Genomic DNA, 19,787 nt, shown 5'->3' on the forward strand with positions numbered 1-19,787 from the left:
CTAGCAACAGTAAGAATATCGACAACAATAAACATGGTAATGAATTTTCTGATCTATACCAAGTTTGTCGTGGACGGAAAGACAACAGGAATGCGGAGCACTGAAACCCCCACTTGAGGTTTTTACATACGAGACTATGTAAAGCTTAAAGTGTGGGGAGGTAACGAAATAAGTTTTCTTTGTTCGATTGTTGGTTTGTTTTCCATGAGTGGTTGTATCGAAATAATAATTATATATATATATATATATATATATATATATATAATTAATCTTGCATGTACTTCCATGGATTTCTTGGTTCGATTCTTTGCCATGGTCGTAATATTTTGAATCGAACATTTTTTTTAGGACTTTGAGTTACTCTATTGTAAAAAAGAAAAGAAAAATAATAATGAGTTAACCAAGTATGATTCATGAGTTTTATAACAACCTTTCCAAACTCATACTTAGTTATTGATTATCGAAAATAATATATCCTTTAGTCTTAAGTGTATTGTGTGGTTAGTATGTATTACCTAGTTCTCATGCTTATTGGAAAATCTAGAACTTGACTTGAATGTGGTTTGAGGCGAAATTTTAGGTAGATTTTGAGTTGAGACATGAAAGTAGGCCTTCTTTGTTTAGCCTTGTTAAAATGATCTGAATTGACCTAACTTGATAATTTTTATCCCTAGTTATCCCCATTGAGTCGAAAAATATATTCTTCTTTTTTTTTCCTTTTCTTCATCACAAAGTTCTAAATCGAAACCATTCTTGCTATCGCAAATTATTATTAGTTTCACCTTACTTCCCTTTAAGAACTTCAAAAAAAAAAAAAAAAAAGTTGCAATGGGTGATATTGAACAAAGATTGTTGATCCTTCGAGATCACGACATAATGATTATGTCACGTAAAAAAAACAACAAAAAATAAAATAAAAATATTATATATATATATATATATATATAGAAAGAGAGAAGGATTTGCAACATAAAGTTTTTAAGGAAGATGAAAAGCAATGATGCTTAAAAGGGAAAGTGAAATACAGTATCTAAACGGAGTTTGAGTCAATATTATCCGTATATATCCTACTTATCACAGAGCCTACATTACAACCATGAAAAGCCCTACATGATCTCAACTCAAAGATTCCTACATTAGTGGAGAATCACATAATAATCAAGCTTATGGCTATTTTCGGTGACATGAGATATTTCTTTGCTGAGAATGAGTGATTTTCCTTTACATATACCCTTCTTTGTTCTATCAATATATTGTGTGATATATGAACATTTCTCTCCATTTAGTAAGACACATTGGGACTAAAAGTATTGTTATTTCGATTTTCAATTAATAAATATGAGTATGGTTAAAAGTTGTTAAACTCAAAAAGTCTTTCTAGTCGATTTTTCTCTATCAAAGTTATTATATATATATATATATATATATATATTATGTTTGCCATAATAATATTATCTTTCATTGCTTGAGGACAAGCAAATATTCAAGTATGGGGTATTTGATGAGAAAAAAATATATCATATACAACTACGTTATTTTCTAAATTCAATACTAAGATTTTTATTTTTCTTTGCAGAGCATATCTCGATTTAATAAGAACAACAACAAAGAAAGAAATATGCGACAAATGGAAAAGTCAACATAAACAAAATGAAAAAGAAGAAGAAAAGTATTAATGTTGCTATCGTCAAAATAAACAAACTATGTGGGACCCACAAATTAAAAGAAAAGTTCAAAGAAAATGAAAAAAAAGAAGCAAAAATACACAAGGTGCAACTATGTGGGACCCAATGCATTCAAAAAGAAGAAAAAGAATATGATTGAAAAGGTTTTAGGTGGAGTAACAAGCTTAAAATTACATTAGTACTATAACAAGACTTTTATTTTTATAAATAGAAATCTCAGTAAGCAGCTGAAGAGGGGTGAGACTTTCAAATAGTTTTCTTCCTCAACTTTTTATTTTACATTCAAATCCTGATTTTAATCAAGTTGCGGAATTATTCCTCTCGAATATTTCTTCTATTTTCTTATTTAATGACGAAAAATATTTTCGCCAAACTTAGTATGGAGTAATTTTCTATTGTGTTGGGGAAAAGATGAATCTTGATATATCTATATAATAGTAAGTATTATTCCTAAATTTCACGTACTTGAGCCTAAATTTATATTTAATTTTTATCCGCTTTACAGTTAGATGCTATTTTATCAACTAACGCTTGTCTATCTTATATTACATATTAATATATTACTAACTCTGTAATCGAGAGAGGCAGAATAAGTAATACTATTAATTGAAGTATTGATCAGGTTGTTGAATTATAATTTGTGGCATCTATCCATTTTGTGTTATAATTAATTATGCACTTATTTGTACTCGGGAGAGGCAAATAGTGTAACAATTAGCTATAACAAGTAAGGTAACCGAAAGGGACTTACTCTCGAAAGCTTGTTTTAATTCAAGTACATATTTCTGGTTCTTAAATATTACTATTTTGACAATTAAATTGTATAATCGAGAGGAGTGCATTTAATTATTCAACTCCAGTAATATTACATAAATATAATCGTAAGAGGTATTTATACTTTTATGAGAAATAGAAATTACGGAATAAAATCTTTTACTTTGTGTAGAAATATTAAGTGAAGTCAAAATTCCAGCACCTTTCACCCTATTTCAAAAAATAAAAACAAAAATTATTTTCTCTGTTTACAAGGTTTTAACTAAAATTAAATTAATACTCAATATTTTCTAAAATTCTCTCAAATAGTAATTTGAACAAGAAACGTCTATAAAATAGATAAATCAATCTCTGTGATTCGACATCTTTTTATACTATAATTTGAAGAAGCACAAGTAAAAATACATACATGTCAGGAACTTGTCTTAACAAATGTTTTTTCTTTGGTGAAGCCATTTCATGGTTATGCTCTGTAACAAATCTGTCTATCATGAAAAGACTTTGCCTTTCATCTTTTTCGCCGTGCCGGTAACACACAAAGCGTTTTTTTCAAAATGCACAAGACAATTAAAATATGAGTATTTTGTTTTCAACTTGACAAGCATTGTTCTCAATTATTCTTTCAGTATACATATGTGCTTAGATAGATAAGAAATTAACTAACCTGATATATGTGTAGGCTCCTTTTCAAGAAATATTTATTATTTTTAAATTTAAAATAAGACTGCTAATAAATTTTAACTTATCTTATGTGGTTAGTCTAATTATAGTGGGTGTATACATTGGGTGTGGACAAATTTTTTCCAATATAAATGACAATGTTATTATTTCGCTACCTTTTCCAGATTTTGTATAATAAAGAATGACCTAAGAATATAAAAAAAAACATCATTTATATTGATAACAAAAAACTTTAGAACTCTTCCATATATTTTAAGACTCCTTATTTTTAAAAAATATATTTCTTCTTACCATATATTTTAGGATTCCTTAATTATTAATTATCCTAATCTATCTCTTAACATACATTTTCCTCTTACTATATATTTTAGGACTTCTTAATTATTAATTTTCCTAATACCTTCTATCATATATTTTACGACTCTTTAATTTTAAATATTTTTCTTTTATCATATATTTTAGACTCTTTAATTTTAAATATTATGAAGATAAGTTTAAGAAAATTAGTAAATGATAATTTAATAAGGCACAAAAAAATTCAATCAACATTTTAAAGAACTTTCATGCTTTATATATATATTTAATAATTAACTAAATTAGTAGACCTAATGAGAACTTGCCCCACCTGTCTTCCTTTTAGGAAAAAAAAAGTAGATGTATAAGTAACGACATGCATATGCTAACACACCATAACTATTCATCAAACAGTTACTTTTATGATTTGACTTCTTATGATCTAATCAGATTCATATGTAACACTTTGGTAACTCATTATTAGTTAGTTAAAATTAGATAAAAAATTAAAATAAATCCTAATAAGGCAAAAAATTTATCACAGGCAATAATGAGAAAGTTGACCAAAATAGTATATATAATAGAAATATTTTTTGCTAAAATTAAACTTGTTCATCTTTCTGTAGAATTATTTTTAGAACTATCATATATTTACAATAAAAAATGGAGGTTTACATTTACCAAAACCTAAGATTTGCTTATGAACTTGAAAAACCAATCCAAAAAATTGGTTTCAACTCTTCTTTTGAGCCAAAATTCGTTCAAATCAAGTTCATTTGCATTACTTATCATAATTGGAATTCGAAAATGCTATCACCCGATCCTAACATGGTAGTAAAAACTCCGAAATTCTCAACTTTTATAAACATGGGAGTAGATGATTTTGCGAACAAAGATAAGGCTCGCAAAATCATATGCAAGGTGCTAAAGATTTATTTTATTTTTTCGCATCATGTTAAATTCAATTTATTTCTTTTATATGAAATTATTTTCTTATTAGCACGTTTTAGTAATACTGCATTTCTATATGTATATATATGTGCAATGTTAATACATTATTTTAGAAATAATTTAAGTCTAGAGAACTTATCCTGAATATTTATTTTGTAGGTACTGAAGAATTGGGATGCTTCTGATTTTAATTGCAAAAAGATATTCAATTATTTGAATTTTGAGTTGTCCAATAAGTCAAAAGATTGCTTAGTGATGATTGATGGTCGACCAACACTACAATTAATTGTTAAGGTTATATTGTTTAATCAATATATCAATGATATGATCATCCCATCAACTTCTGGTGGTGGAAATTGCTTAATTTGCCAAAGGAGGCTTGTTGGTGATCTGAAATCTACAAAGATGTCATGTTCTCATATTTTTCATATTAATTGTATTAGAATTTGGCTAGAGAAAAATAATGGTTGTCCATGTTGTGTTGTCAATGATATTGGCTTGGAACAATAAGGTTTAGTTTATTAAATAAGATATTAGTATTTGTTAAAGGATTGTTGTTGCTAAATAATATTGGAATATTATGTAGTGTTTGTCAGCTTTCTAAACTTGTGTTTTTCACTAAGTCAAAAGGTGTACAAAATTATAAAAAAAATGTGTTCGAGGGGGTAATAGGATCTTAGTTTAATTAAGGTGTGTATGAAATTTTAGTCATAGTCTAGGTGATATTTGTGTCTTATCCCATTAATAAATTGTCTATGAAAAATTGTTTGAGCTTTTTTGTCTTTAATTAGTTGTTCTAGTGAAATATACGACATAATTCTTAATTGTTGTATAAGTTAGTATCTTAAAGATACATATATCTGGACGTATTTGAATATATCAAAATTTGGTAATTTTCATAATATTGCAAACTAGCGTGTATCAACTTGGATTGGACTTTTTGTTGTTTATTTAATATAAAAACTTAATTGTTTATTTTTAATAAAGTAAAGAAAATAATTTATAAGTTGTTAATATTATCTCTTCCCAAAATTTAAATAAATATTATGATAGTCTTATCCAGTAAAAAAAATCATTTTCAAAAGAGAGAAATATTGAAAACAACCTCAAATTCGGCGCAAATTGTTAGTTTCATCCTCAAACATTGATGGCCTTAATAACACCTCCTACTTAACTAACTGAACTTAAATACACATTCAATCTTGCAACATGAGTGAAATATATATATACCCCTAAATTTTCATCAAGTTTAGTTGTTTATGAGTATTTTCAACACTTCACTCGGTCTTTTATTAAGAGTTTCATGCTCTTACAAGAGTTTGAGACCACTTGCTATGCCATGTGGTAAATCAGGGGTATATCTAAGTTACTAGCCAAATACTTGAGTATTTTTAAGAATGTCAATAATTCAGAGACGAAACTAATAAATTGCGCTATGTTCAGGGGTGTTTTCAATATTCTCTCTTCAAAATATATGTATCCTTGGATTGGATTCATTTGGTAATTAGTTAATTTATAAGCTTATCTATTTATTTCTTTTGGGATAAGACACAATTACCTCCTAGACTATGATCGAAATCGTAGAGACACACCTAAACTTAATTAGGGTCTTATTACCCCCTAAACTAATTTAAAATGGAATAAATACATCGTAAATGCCGGTTTGGCATAGTGAGTGTGCACACTCTCTAGAAGGCAAGTGATGAGTCACAAATTTGACACATGTCATTTTTTAATTGACAACTTTATAATCAGTTAGTATACATATTTATTGATATTAAAACTTATATATATTTAATTATTTTTATTTCTTTCTTTGTAAAATATTTATTTTAATTTCTTTATCATTTTAAACTTTTTTTAAAATTAATTTATCATCTTTTCACTTTTTATTATTTTTTAAAAAAATTGTACATATTTTTTTTTTAAATGTGTCCTTTAATTTTAACGTTTTTATTTTTTTATATTTTATTTGATCCTCTTCACTTATTTTAAATACAAGACATTTTGAATTAAATTTGAAATCAAATCAAAACAAAAGACAGAAAATAAAAAGAGTAAATAAAATCAATAGAAAATAAAAGAAAACAAAACAATGAATAAAGGTAAAAAGAAAAAAAAAGTTTCGATACAAGGTAAAAAAAATGTGTATTAACTTAATTTATATACAAGATAAAGAAAATAAGAATATTTTTTTTAAAAAAAAAAAAAAAAAAATTTAATTTTTTAAAAAAAAAATATTTACACACGTGGCAGGCGAGTGTGTACAAAGACAACCAACTTGGGTGGTTGAAGTGTTACGTCAACACAAAAAGTGCACAAAAATATGAAAAAAATGAGTTCAAAAGGTAATAGGACCTTAGTTAAGTTTAAATGTGTCTCTGTGATTTTGGTCATAGTCTAGAAGGATATCTATGCCTTATTCATTTTTTTTCAATAGTAAGGAAAATAATTTATGACTTTCTGATTCTAATTCTTAATATCATCTTATTCCAAAATTTTAATAAATACTATGATAATCTTATATCCATTAAAAAATTATTTTCAAAGAGTAGAGTACACGATCCGTTAGCTCTTTGGTATTTGTATAAATAACTCATATCCCCTTTCTATCCCAAAATAAAAATAAAAGTAAGTTTTATTGTTAATTGATCCAAAAGTGACAAGATCAAGACCTTTCAATAAAGAAAAAGAATGAAGGAATTAGTGCTTAATAAAATTTCTCAATCGGCTAAATAAATAAGAAAAAAATATTCTTTACTCCATAATAAGAACATGATCAATATCTTTTTTCTGGGTTACTTGAAGTCCAAGATATTTTCAAACGTACCACAAGTCCATGATTATAATAAACTATTTTCTTCGTAGTATGATCATCTTCTTCCATACAATGGTTGGTCAAGTTAATTGATCACATACTGTGCCATAATTTTGTGCAAGAAAAAAAACGGACAATAAGGAAAAGGGAGAAAACAAAAATTAAAATAATAGATGAAGAAGAATAAGTTTGAATTTTACCTTTTCTCGAAGAAAAATTATTTCTTCAAAGATTCAACTTTTAGGTTTTAAGAGCTATGATTAAAGATGAATCATGAAAAAGATAAGAAATTGGGTCGCCATTTTCGAATAATTGAGGTGGTAAGGGAAAAGAGGAAATTAGGGTTCTTTGAAGGTGAAGATTGTTCTTCAAATGGATATTGGGTCGGTCCCGGTCAGCTATTACCGTTGGAGGGACAAAATGGATTTAATATATAAATTTTTAAACTTTAAAAGGTAAACTAGATGATTAACGTGCCAACGAAAGTTGTTTCCACACGCATTGGGTTGGTGTTGGAAGAGTTGAAAAAAATCACTTGAAAGATGTTAAGGGTGTATTTGAATGCTTATGTAGTTTAAGTGCTAAAGTAATTTGTGCTGCCAAGTTCATGTAACATCTTGTACTTCGAAAAGTCAACTAGAGATTCGTATAAGAAAAAGTTTAGTTTTTAGTTTTGGGTCAACTTCAAACGACCATAACTTTCAGCACATAAAGAGTTAGGTGGCCCATGAGGTATCAAGTCGAAGGTCATTGAGTCATCTTTCTAACACCGCCGAGTTTTCTAAATTCGAGCTCGAATGAAGAAGTTAGGCCTATTTAAATGCAATCTCTCTATGTAAGGTATTTCATTTGTTTTAAGGAAGAATATTTTGGGTTTTCCTTACCCCCACTAGGCCTAAACGTTTTCTCACCCAAATAGGGGTCTAACCTGATTAGGATCAGTTTTCATTCATTCCTAAACACTTAGGGTTGAGAGAAGGGTTTCAAGAGGAGAAAAAGAAGAAAGTTTCAAGCGTTCATTCAAGGTTTGAGGATTTTCGCCAAGAACTTGGTTCTTTCAAGGTATGTAAGTATCTCATAGTGTTGGGTTTGTTCACCCACATGCCAAACATGTCATTCTTCCATGAATTCGTTCTTGAAATCGTTGTATTGAGATTCTTGACAAAGTTCTTGAGGTTTTAGCTTTATTCCTTAAGAATGGAGTCTTGTTGAGTTCTTGAGGTGAGGGTTCTGCGAATGTGTGGTTATTCTTGATAGAACTTGAGTGTGTTTTCGATTATTTGTGTTGGGTTTATGAATCAAAGTGAGTTTGGAAGAAACCAATTGATTCTAGACGAGTTAGAACCAAAAATTGAGAAGAAAATTTGTCAGATTTTCTGGGCTCAGGGCTGGGACGACGCGCCACCATAGCACCAGCAGTGTCCCCCAAAGTACTTCTACTACTTTGAGGCCTGGCGTGACATGTCACTGATGCGCCAGGGGCGTTAGGCCCCTTTTTGTTGAAGGAAGTCTGAAGACTGATAGAACATGTCGAATGAACAGGTCCATTGAAGCAGGCTGACAAGTTAGAATTAGAGTCACAGTAAGACTAGACTACTAAATCCTAAATTATGTACGACTAAGCTACTGGATAGTGTAAGAGGTTAAAGTCGACTAGGATATCATGTGTAATATATTTGTGTTGTAGTAGGATTCCTAGTATAGTTAGAATAGGACTCTTTTCCTATATAATGAGCTTGTAACTCAACATTATTGATCATCAATACAATCTTTGATTTCTCCATACTTACGTGAGATTTTCTACATAGTATTAGAGCAATAAAGTTTTTTCGCTCTTTAACGTATTAGATCAAAACCAAAACAACCAAAATATCGAACCGCAATGGCCTCTTCTACCAACACTCTTTAGACCTCTTCACTTCATTATCTTATTTCGTCCTACTCTATTAAACTTAAGCTAACGAACTATCTTATATGGAGGACACAAATGTCTCAGTTGATTCAAGTGATGATATTAACCTACCTCATCACAGAACCACCTAAAGGTACCTGTTCCACTGAACAGACTACTGAGAAAGTTGTAGCAGGCGAGAAGGGCAAAGAAGACAACAACATTGTTGATGACTGATAGGAGAAGGATGTGTTGCTAAGGAGTTGGATCTCAGGCACCTTGACAGAAGAAAGCATGTTCCTGATCGTAGGCTTTTCAACTGCCAAGGAGATGTGGGAATGCTTGGAAGAAGCTTATCTTCAAACAACAAAAGATAAAGAGTTCTAACTCAAACAACAACCGCAAAGTGTGAAGCTATGAACCAAAACAATTGACTAATATATTAAGGAATTCAAAGGCATATGTGATGGCCTTGCAGCCATTCACAATCCTGTAGATGAAGATTAAAAAAGTGATTAATTTTGCTAGAGGTCTAGGTCTCAAGTACAAGACCTTCAGTACTATCATGCTAGGAAAGGCACCATATCCTACTCTTAATCAATTTGTGAATGTTCTCGGGGGTTTTGATATGAGGGAAGATGAAGAAGAAGTTCCCCAACAAAACCATAACATGACATTTTCTGCCCAAAAGGGCAGGAGAAGAGGAAACTACTCTCAAAGAAAAGGAAACAATAACTTCAATTCCAGAAGAAGAGGCTTCAAGCCTGCTGGACAAGGAACAAGTTCTTATAACAGGAGAAACAGACCAGGTCCTCAGAACAGTACTTCGAGTGGAAGTCATGAGAGGAACAATGTTGTTGTATGTCGTATTCATGATACGAATAACCATACTGCTCTTAAGTATTTTGCAGGTGGGATTACTCTTACCAAGCCACAGATGAGCTACCACAAGCATTGGCTGCTACTAATCTACAAAACAATACTGATGACACCTTGTATGTGGACTTAGGAGCAAGTAGCCATATGACACATAACTCAGGTATCCTAACTAATCTTAAATACTATAATTGACCAGATAAAATCATTATTGGGAATGGATCAAAGTTAGACATAACACATGTTAGGAACATATTCGGATCAGGTCTAAAGTTAAAAGAAGTTCTTGTAGTTCCTAAGATTAATAAAAATTTACTCTCAGTTAGTAAGCTTGCAAAGGATAATTGTTGCACTCTTGAATTTGATGAAACTACCTTTGTTGTAAAGGACAAGAGGATAAGGACATTGTTGGCCAATGGATCTAAAAGGAATGGACTCTATGCTTTGAAAGATAACAATCTATATGCTTTAACTGTTGCACACGATTGGGACACTCTAGTTTGAAGTCTTTAAAGGTTTTGAGTAGTAATAGTTACATCAATATTAGTAGTTGGAATAAAATGCCTATTGTTTGTTCTAGTTGTCAGTTGGGAAAGAGTTGTAAACTTCCATTTGGTTTGAGAAATAAAATTGAGAAAGAACCTTTATTGAAAATCCATTGTGACTTATGAGGACCTGCTTCTGTCGAATCTTCCCAACATATGAAATATTATGTCGTTTTTGTTTATGATCATATGAGATATACATGGATTTATCCACTGAAAAAGAACTCTGAATTCTTTGAGGTCTTTCTAAAATTCCAGAAAATGGTGGAAAAATAATTTTCTAAATAGATTAAGATTTTTCAGTGTGATAGAGGTGGTGAGTTTATCCAAACAAACTTCATCAAGAATTTGGAAGATGGTGGCATTGTGAGACATATTTCATGTCCTAACACAACCGAACAAAATGGAGTTGCAGAGAGAAAACATAGGTATATTGTGGAGACTGGCTTAACTCTACTACTTCATATTAACCTACCTTTATTTCTATGGGTTGAGGCTTTCCTCACTGCAGTATTTCTCACCAATAGATTGTCTTCCTCAATCCTAAAGATGGTGACTCCATTTGTTAAGTTGTATGGGGAACAACCTGTACAACAGCCTAAAAGTGTTTGGGTGTAGATGTTTTCCATATATCAAGGGTAGCAACAAGTTCAGTCCAAAGACTTACCCTTGTGTGTTCATAGGGTACAAAAGCTTACACAAAGGATATAGATGTTATCATCCTTCTACAAGGAGGGTTTTCATATCCAGACATGTTGTGTTTGATGAAAACATATTACCCTATGTATCTCCAAAGCAATCTCAGACTAACATTGATGTCTCACCTCACCTTGCTACCTTTGTTGAATATTTCTCTAAACTGTAGGCACATGATAATTCTGATTCAGGGGAAGTACAGGTTGCTAGTCCACACGTTAATGGTGATAATTCTACTATAACTCATATACTCTTTGATGATGAGAGTGCTATTGACCTCTCAGGCACATGATCAGATGCTGAGGAACATGTTGAAAATGATGATCCATACAGTAGTATTGAAACTCCAGCTGCAGATTTTGGATCTGCTAGTGGCAGTGAGGAACATGTTACACTTACAAGTCCAGTCAATGAGCATCATCAAATAACTACTTTAGTTGTTGTACCAGTTGACCATCAATCTGACAATGCTACACTCCAGTCAACTATTTTGGTTGATGTACTAGTTGAGGTACTTCTTACACCACAGGGGCATCTTATGATCACTAGGCACAAGGTGAAGGAACACCGCTTATCACTTGTTGCTCGCAGTAGCACAAAAATTTTGAGAGAACCAAATACTACTAAGGAAGTACTAAGGTCACCTCATTGACTTGCAACAATGCAGGAAGGAATTGATGTGTTACATACTAACAAGACATGGATTTTGGTGCCCAAATCCCCTGGTATAAACTTGGTTGGCTCCAAATGGGTGTTCAAGATAAAATTGAAAGTTGATGGAACAGTAGATAGGTACAAGGCCAAAATTGAAAGTTGATGGAACAGTAGATAAGTACAAGGCCAGACTTGTGGCAAGGGGATTTTTGCAGCTTGAAGGGATAGAGAAACATTTAGTCCTGTGGTTAAAGCCATGACAATTAGGGTGGTTCTATCCATTGTTGTCAGTTCAAAGTGGAAAATTAGACAACTAGATGTCAAAAATGTCTTTCTCCATGGCTTCCTACAAGAGAAGGTGCAACCCTCTGGTTTTATTGATCCACAGTATCCTCAGCATGTGTGTCTACTTAAAAAGACATTGCATGGTTTTAAACAAGCACCAAGAGCCTGGTTTGATAGGTTTAGCATGCATCTCTTACACCTTGGTTTCATCTGTAGTAAGGCTGACCCTTCTTTATTTACTTTGCAAACTCACAAAGGCAAAATATTTCTCTTGTTATATGTGGATGATATTATTGTCACAGGAAGTAATCTATCACATGCCTTAGAGTTGGTTCTACAACTTTGGAAGGATTTTGCTATGAAAGATCTTGGCACTATACATTTTTTTCTAGGAATTGAGGTGAAGTATTTCGAATGAGGAATTCACTTAAGTCAAAGCAAGTATGTTGTTGAGCTGCTGGCCAAGACAGAGATGACTTAGCTATAGCCACTATTTTGGCTCAAATACATGGTTTGGATGAAGTTGTGGAAAGTTTTATAGATGTTTCCTTGTACAAAATGATAGTAGGAAGCCTTCAGCATTTGACCCTCACAAGACCTAATATCACCCATGTTATGAATTTAGCAAGCCAATTTATGCAAAGCCCAAATATTGAACATCTCCAATGAGTAAAAATGATTCTCAGGTACATCAAAGGTACTCTATACTTTGGACTCAGAATTATTTCACAATCACCATGTAGGTTGTATGGATACTCAGATGCTGATTGGGGAGGTTGTCCCACCACTAGGAGATAAACTATAGGCTATAGCACCTACGTAGGTGCAAATTGTATTTATTGGACCTCCAAGAAACAGACCAGTAACCCGATCGAGTGTTAAAGCTAAGTATAAAACACTAGCCTCTACTGCCACAGAGATGACTTGGATCATGTATCTTCTTCATGACCTTGGAGTGTTTCTTTGATTTGTTCATACGTTGTATTGTGATAACATGAGTGTCTTGTACATGACAGTTAATTCAGTTATGCATGCTAGAACCAAACATGTTGAAATGGACTATCATTTTGTTTGTGAGAAAGTAGCCATAGGACAACTTCTTACTCCATTTGTAAAGTCTAAGGATCAGCTAGTTGATATTCATACCAAAGCCTTAACAAAGCAGGTTTTTCTAGGTTTCGCAGCAAGCTAGGAGTTACAGTTCCTCCACTAACTAGCTTGAGGGGAAGTGTTGAAGGAAGCCTGAAGACTGATGGAATATGTCGAAGGAACATGTCCATTGAAACAGGCTGACAAGTTAGAATTAGAGTCATTCTAGGACTAGACTACTAAATTTTAAATTATGTACGACTAAGCTACTAGATCGTGTAGGAGGTTAAAGTCGACTAGGATATCATGTATATAATATATTTGTATTGTAGTAGGATTCCTAGTATAGCTAGAATAGGACTCTTCTCCTATTTAAGGAGCTTGTAAGTCAACATTATTGATCATCAATACAATCCTTGATTTCTCCATACTTACGTGAGATTTCTACACTTTCGTCTACGCTATTCATCTCGTATGTGTCCTTTCAAATCATGTCTTCGCTCTCTTCTTATTACTAACTATCTAAGCCTTCATTAATCATTGAGAGATATATACTATATATCCTAATCATAGCTCTAAAATTCACATTTTCAAATTAAGATAAAGTTAAGACGAAAGTTCAAGAAAGTTTTGAGAAGTCTTTTACACTTTTCTATAACTTGTTTTAAGACTTGAGTAAATGAGTATGAGAATGAGGAGAGTTTTCTTTCATGTTTCAAAATGAGTATAAGGGAACTAAGTATTCCCGAGTATGTAATATTTTTACATTTAAATGAAAGAAACATCGATTTCTAAATGAGTTTATGAAGAGTCTTGAGCATCACCTCTTTTAAGAGGATCTTTTGAGTAATTATCTCAAATTGAGGAAAAGTTATGTTTTAATATAAGAGAATAAGTTATATATATTATTGAGAGTAGTATTAAGCACCGATATGGGGATGAGTTTAGACATCTCAAAATCCTCATAAATTATGTATGCCAATATGGGTAAAGGGTCATAACTTTTAGATGATTCCTTATTTCTTTTAAGCATAGCTTAGTAGATCCATTTATTTGAGGAGTTCTATACCCCGGCAAGGTATAGAACAGTTACGTTCTGGCAGCGTGGGCGAGACACTGTATCATCACATAGTTGATAGTGATGGTTTTCGGTTAGAGAATCTCCCAAATAAGAGTAACGAGTTTATTTATTGTATTTTTATACATATTGAGTTGATATTTACTGTTTTAAAAGCTTTATATATTACATCTTTTATTGTTGCTTTCACATTTGAGTTGAGATGAGGTGAGTATGTCTTCCCACAATATCAGTTCAGTTATTTACTACTTTCAATTTTCCCCTTACATGCTCGTACATTCAAAGTACTGATGTCATTCAACGTGCATCTTTTCATGGTGTAGATATAGGTGTTCAGAGACATCAACAGGCGCTTCGTTGATCCCATTGCATTCCAACTAGCTTTGATGAGCCTCCTTGCTTTCCGGAAGGCTTCACATTATGGTTTTGTTATTAAATTGTCGGGGTCCTTGTCCCGACATCCATCGTGTTATTTAGAGGCTTTATAGACAGTAGTAATTGAGGAGTTTTCATCATTTCTTTTGTAATGTTTGAGACTTATAGTTGATCACTTATACTTAATTAAGTATTTCCAGATATGCATTGAGTTAAGTTCTATTGAGACATTTTGAGTTAAATCTTTTAAGTTGAGGTTTTTGTTTTACTTGAGTAACTCTTTCACTGAGTAATGAGCCAGACCAAGGGTTCGCTTGTGGACCAACAATGGTTCTCGAGTGTTGGTCACGTTCAAGGTGTAGGCTCGGGACGTGACCGTTTAGAGATTTTTTTTATGTGTTTTCTCTTTATACTATGTACATTCATTTGCAAAACAAAGGTATAATGTTGCATTGTTTGAGCCTGCTAGAAAGATAAAAATTGAATACCTTTTAATTATTTGGTCCAACTATGCAAATTCTAAAAAAAAAATCAAAATCCAAGGTTAAAATCTTGATTTCCTTAATGAAATAGTAAGAGAAAATAATCAATACGCAAAACTTAAGGTGTTCACTAATAAGCAATATATAGGAAAAGAAGAAAAGTCTAGATGATACCCCAATTTGTAAATTACACATTTCCTAATGTGCGGTAAATGTCTTTGCTAATATAGAAGTCAAATTGTCCTATGGGAAAATTTATTAGGATTCCCATAATGTTCTTGTTTTTACACCCAAAGTGTCATTTCTAAAATAGAAGATAGAAAATAGAAAATTCCTTATTTTAGACAAAAACGTATGATACATTATACATCATTGTCTATTCCGAGAAGAATAGTTAATCAATTATGAAAATAAATAAATAAATACTATTGCTCAGAAAAAAATATACTTCATATATAGAACATGTCAAATAAATGTTTAGACCAACTACATTGAAAAGAGAAGAAGATGCAAGAAAAGAACTCAAAGGGAAATGGAATAGGTCCAAACTGTTAAAATTGGAGATTGACTCATTTGATTCTAAGTCATCTATCAAAATTAAGAACTAACTTATATCAAATTATAATGAAAGGACTTTATCTCGATTGAATATAGCAAAAGGGATATATTTTAATTATTTGCAATAATACAAAAGATATTTGGCCTTTTCCGATACTAAAACCTTTGAAAATTAAGAGTATGAGGTTGAAAGTACACATAGAAGTATAATATAAGGAGTGAAAGTGTAAATGTACCAAACTTTAGGCTTAATTTTGTGAAACCTAATGTATAAGAAGATTCCTGATCCTGACAGCTAAGCGTTTACCTTAGCTGCCTTAAATTCCTTCTTACAATTGGTCCTTTTTATTATCCTCTCTGTTCACATTTTACAAAAAAAAAAAAAAAAAACTTGGAGCAACCCCATCACCAATATCTGGTAAAAATTTGATCTTTTCTTCTACTTCTCATTTCTGTCAAGTTTTAGTGTTTGGGTTATCACAGATTGTTATTTTATTGTCAAAGGTTGTAACTTTTTCTTGTTTTTGGTTCCTAAAGATTGTAACTTTTTTTTCTATGAGTTGTTTTCCATTAAAATATTGCAAACCTCATTAGTCCCTTTACCCAATCTCTCTATTTTTCCAAAGATTTGTAACTTTTTCTTGTTTTTGGTTAATAAAAATTCTAACTTATATTTTTCTATTGGTTGTTTTTCATCAAAATCTTGCAAACCCCATCAGTCATTTTACTAATCTCTTTTGGTTTTCAAAGAATTTGTAACTTTTACTTGTTTTGGTTGATAAGGATTCCAACTTTTTTTTTCTATGGAATGTTCTCCATCAAAATCTTGCAAACCCCATCAGTCCCTTTATCAATCTCTTTCAAAGATCTGTAACTTTTTCTTGTTTTTGGTTCATAAAGATTCTAACTTTGCTTTTTCAATGGATTGTTCTCACTAAAATTTTGCAAACCCCATCAGTTCATTACCAATTTCTTTTGGGTTTTCAAAGATTTGTAACTTTTTCTTGTTTTGGTTGATAAAGATTCTATGGTTGTTCCCTTCATTAAAATCTTGCAAACTCCATTAGTCCCTTGACCAATCTCTTTTGGTTTTCAAAATTTTTGTTACTTTTACTTAATTTTGTTGACAAAGATTCTAACTTTTTTTTCTATGGGTTGTTTTCCTATGAAATCTTGAAAACCCCATCAGTCCCTTTACCAATCTGTGCTAGAATTTTGCCAAAATTTGTAACTTTTTCTTGTTTTGGTTGATAGAGATTTGATTTTTCTCTTTTTTTTTTCAAGAATGGGAAGTCACGGGAACAGTTGGGCAGATCAATGGGGCAGCCAAAACGACGTCGTAGATGAAGATTATGGGAACAAAGGAAAAAACGGCGGCGGTGGCGGCGGTGGTAAGAAGATGGAGAAGGTGACGGCGGTGGCATCGGCGAGTTTTGGGAAGGCGAAGTCAGCGGCGGCGGTGGGGGCTGACAAGGCGAAGGCTGCGGCGGTGGTGGGTGCAAAAAAGGTGAAGAGTGGAACTTCATTGGGGTTTAAATGGATCAAGGACAAGTGCCAGAAAAAGTAATTTTGTGTTTTACATTTGAATCATTGAAAGGTTTAGTTATATGTATACAGATTGTTTTTATGAATGAAATCTGAATATTTGAATTCTTTTTAATTTCTTGCACTTGTTCTGATTAGATATGGTATAGTCCAAATTTAAGTTACAACTTTAGATTTAAAAAAAAGGTTTGGAGATCGCAGTAACAATAAAAGGTATTACTAACTTAATCATGTAGTATTTGATTTGATGGTAGTATATATCAGTGTGTTGGTTGTAGTATAGCTTACTCATATGGTCCCTGGCTCTTGCTATTTGATATCATTTATGATTTACTATATTTATTTAAGTGATTGCATCTTATTGTGATTGTTACAGTTCCCTTTACATAGTTGTTATTGCTTTGCTATTAGTTGTCATATGAACAAGAATATTGATTTTCTATTATCTTATGTCAAAGGAGGGAGGGAGGGGGTGGGGGATAATGCTTATAACTTATAAGTAATCCATGGATAACTCCTAAAGTTGGCATTAATTTTTACTTAGATACCTTAACTAGACTTTATTCATTTTAGACCTCTCATATCATGTTTCGATGTGTTATTTTGACACTTTTTTTTATAATCTGCCAAATATGTAAGGTGTGTGTAATACACTCGCCGATGACTTGTCAAAATGACAAATTAAATAAAGACATGTGATATATATATTAAAAATAATTTTTAAATAATGAATTTTGAGTAGAAAAAAAAGAAGAAAGATAAATAACTTAATGACACGTAGAACTTTTTATCCAAATAATTTTTAAACAATTAACCACTTGCTCATATGTTGTCTTCTCCACCACCCCCACCCCTGATCCTCAACCCCGCCCTCCACCAGATTGTCTTTCCACAGTCCACAACCCCCTACCCTACCCCCCCTCCCCAACACTCAAATCATCTTCTCCACCACCTCTCATCCTCCCCCCTCACACCCCCAAAACCCCAACATCTCCCTAATCTAGATTGTCTTTCTCCAAAATATTTTCATAGTAATTTAACTATTTGAAAAATAAATAAATTTACAAAAGCACAATCTCTTTGCAAAAACTAATTTGTCTTACTTGAAACTTCAAATAAAATTAAGCTCTTTAAATCTAAACAAAGAGTTTCCTATAAGAATTTTCTAGAACTTTTTTATAAAAAAAAAAGATGTATTTCGATTTTTTTTCAAAACATCTCGAGGAGGAAGAATGACAACAAAATAAGAAAAGTTGTTTAAACTTAATCTCTTGGTGTTGTAGCATCATTATATCTATTTCTCCATGGAAGGAGTTTAAGCTTTAGAAAATGGTGGCAAAAATGGGGAAGAAGAAGAAAAAATAAAATAAAAATAGGTCAAATAAACTGTCCACACGCTGGTAAGGAGTGTATCACAATTACTATGTCATGTCAGTAAAAAGTGTTAAAATGACACAGTGAAACATGACATGAGATGTCTAAAATGAACAAAGTTCAATAGGAGTGTCTAAGTGAAAATTACTGTCAACTTTAGAGAGTCACTGATGGGTTACTCCATCATGGACATATCTAAGGAGAAAATGATTTAATCCCCTTGTAAAACGAAAGAAATCATATTTTACCCCATTAATAATAAGAGAGTACTGATTATTGGTCATAAATCATGTTGATAATAAGTTAATTGAATCGCAATCTTTAAAGCACCAAGCAAGTAAAAGACCAAGAAATTATGTAATAGGCTTTGATCATACCAAGCTTCATAATCACATTTCTTCCTGTATTAAGCTTCTTAATTTCGTGAATAATTTCTTGTGCTAGCATGACGTTCTCGTAGTTGATGGTGGGGTTCAAATTCTTTAGTATGGTAATTATTTCCATGATAGTTTCTTACCACTGAGCCATTAATCAGTTTTGTTAGAAGGTTCACAAGTTAATATACATATATTTTTACTTAATTTTTTAATATAAATATAAAAATTTACGAAAAAGCCACTAGATTCGTTCGAACCTTCGAACTCACACTTAGCTCCGCCCCCAAAGAGAATGTAGTATAGGGTCCAACCATGGATGGACATGGTATGATACGGTATGGTATTTGAAAGTTTCGATATCGTAATTTTGATATTCGATTTTTAAAATATTATACCATTACCATACCAATCTAACTCGGTATTGTTCGATTTCGGTATTCTACGGTATGGTAAATCAGTAACCGTAGTTTGTTCAACTTCGACTAATATAAACTCGTATAATAGAGTATTATGACTTCGACAATTAAAAAAAAATGTCTCAATTGTATCATACTAGCACATTACACATGTAGAAATATATATTCAAAATAAAGTACAAACAACTCCTTTTGTTAATCAATTAAACTACAAATATAATTCAATCAAAATAGAATAGTCAAAGTTTCAACTTCTAAACATTTAGTTTATACTGATACTAGGTTGCATATTTGTTAGTATTTATATATATATATATATATATTTATGTAACTATATACTTCG

General features: G+C 31.7%; 2 protein-coding genes across 2 annotated transcripts in view; one reads left to right on the forward strand and one right to left on the reverse strand.

Moving 5' to 3' along the window:
• Window positions 1-19,787, reverse strand: part of LOC125831174 (ethanolamine-phosphate cytidylyltransferase-like) — a 912,135-nt gene that overhangs the window by 848,948 nt on the left and 43,400 nt on the right. The gene's annotated exons all lie outside the window — the stretch shown is intronic.
• On the forward strand, window positions 16,062-17,392 carry LOC125831197 (uncharacterized). The gene is made up of 2 exons (XM_049510383.1): window positions 16,062-16,150; window positions 17,017-17,392. The coding sequence occupies exon 2, from the start codon at window positions 17,018-17,020 to the stop codon at window positions 17,297-17,299; it is 282 nt and encodes a 93-aa protein (XP_049366340.1). The 5' UTR covers window positions 16,062-16,150; window position 17,017; the 3' UTR covers window positions 17,300-17,392.

The sequence above is a fragment of the Solanum verrucosum genome, unplaced genomic scaffold, assembly GCF_900185275.1.
Source record: "Solanum verrucosum unplaced genomic scaffold, falcon-dt-bn FXZP01000049.1, whole genome shotgun sequence".
NCBI lineage: Eukaryota > Viridiplantae > Streptophyta > Magnoliopsida > Solanales > Solanaceae > Solanum > Solanum verrucosum.

Excerpts from the sequence above, each read along its gene's own strand:
- LOC125831197 (XM_049510383.1), top strand. The coding sequence starts at position 17,018 with ATGGGAAGTCACGGGAACAGTTGGGCAGATCAATGGGGCAGCCAAAAC.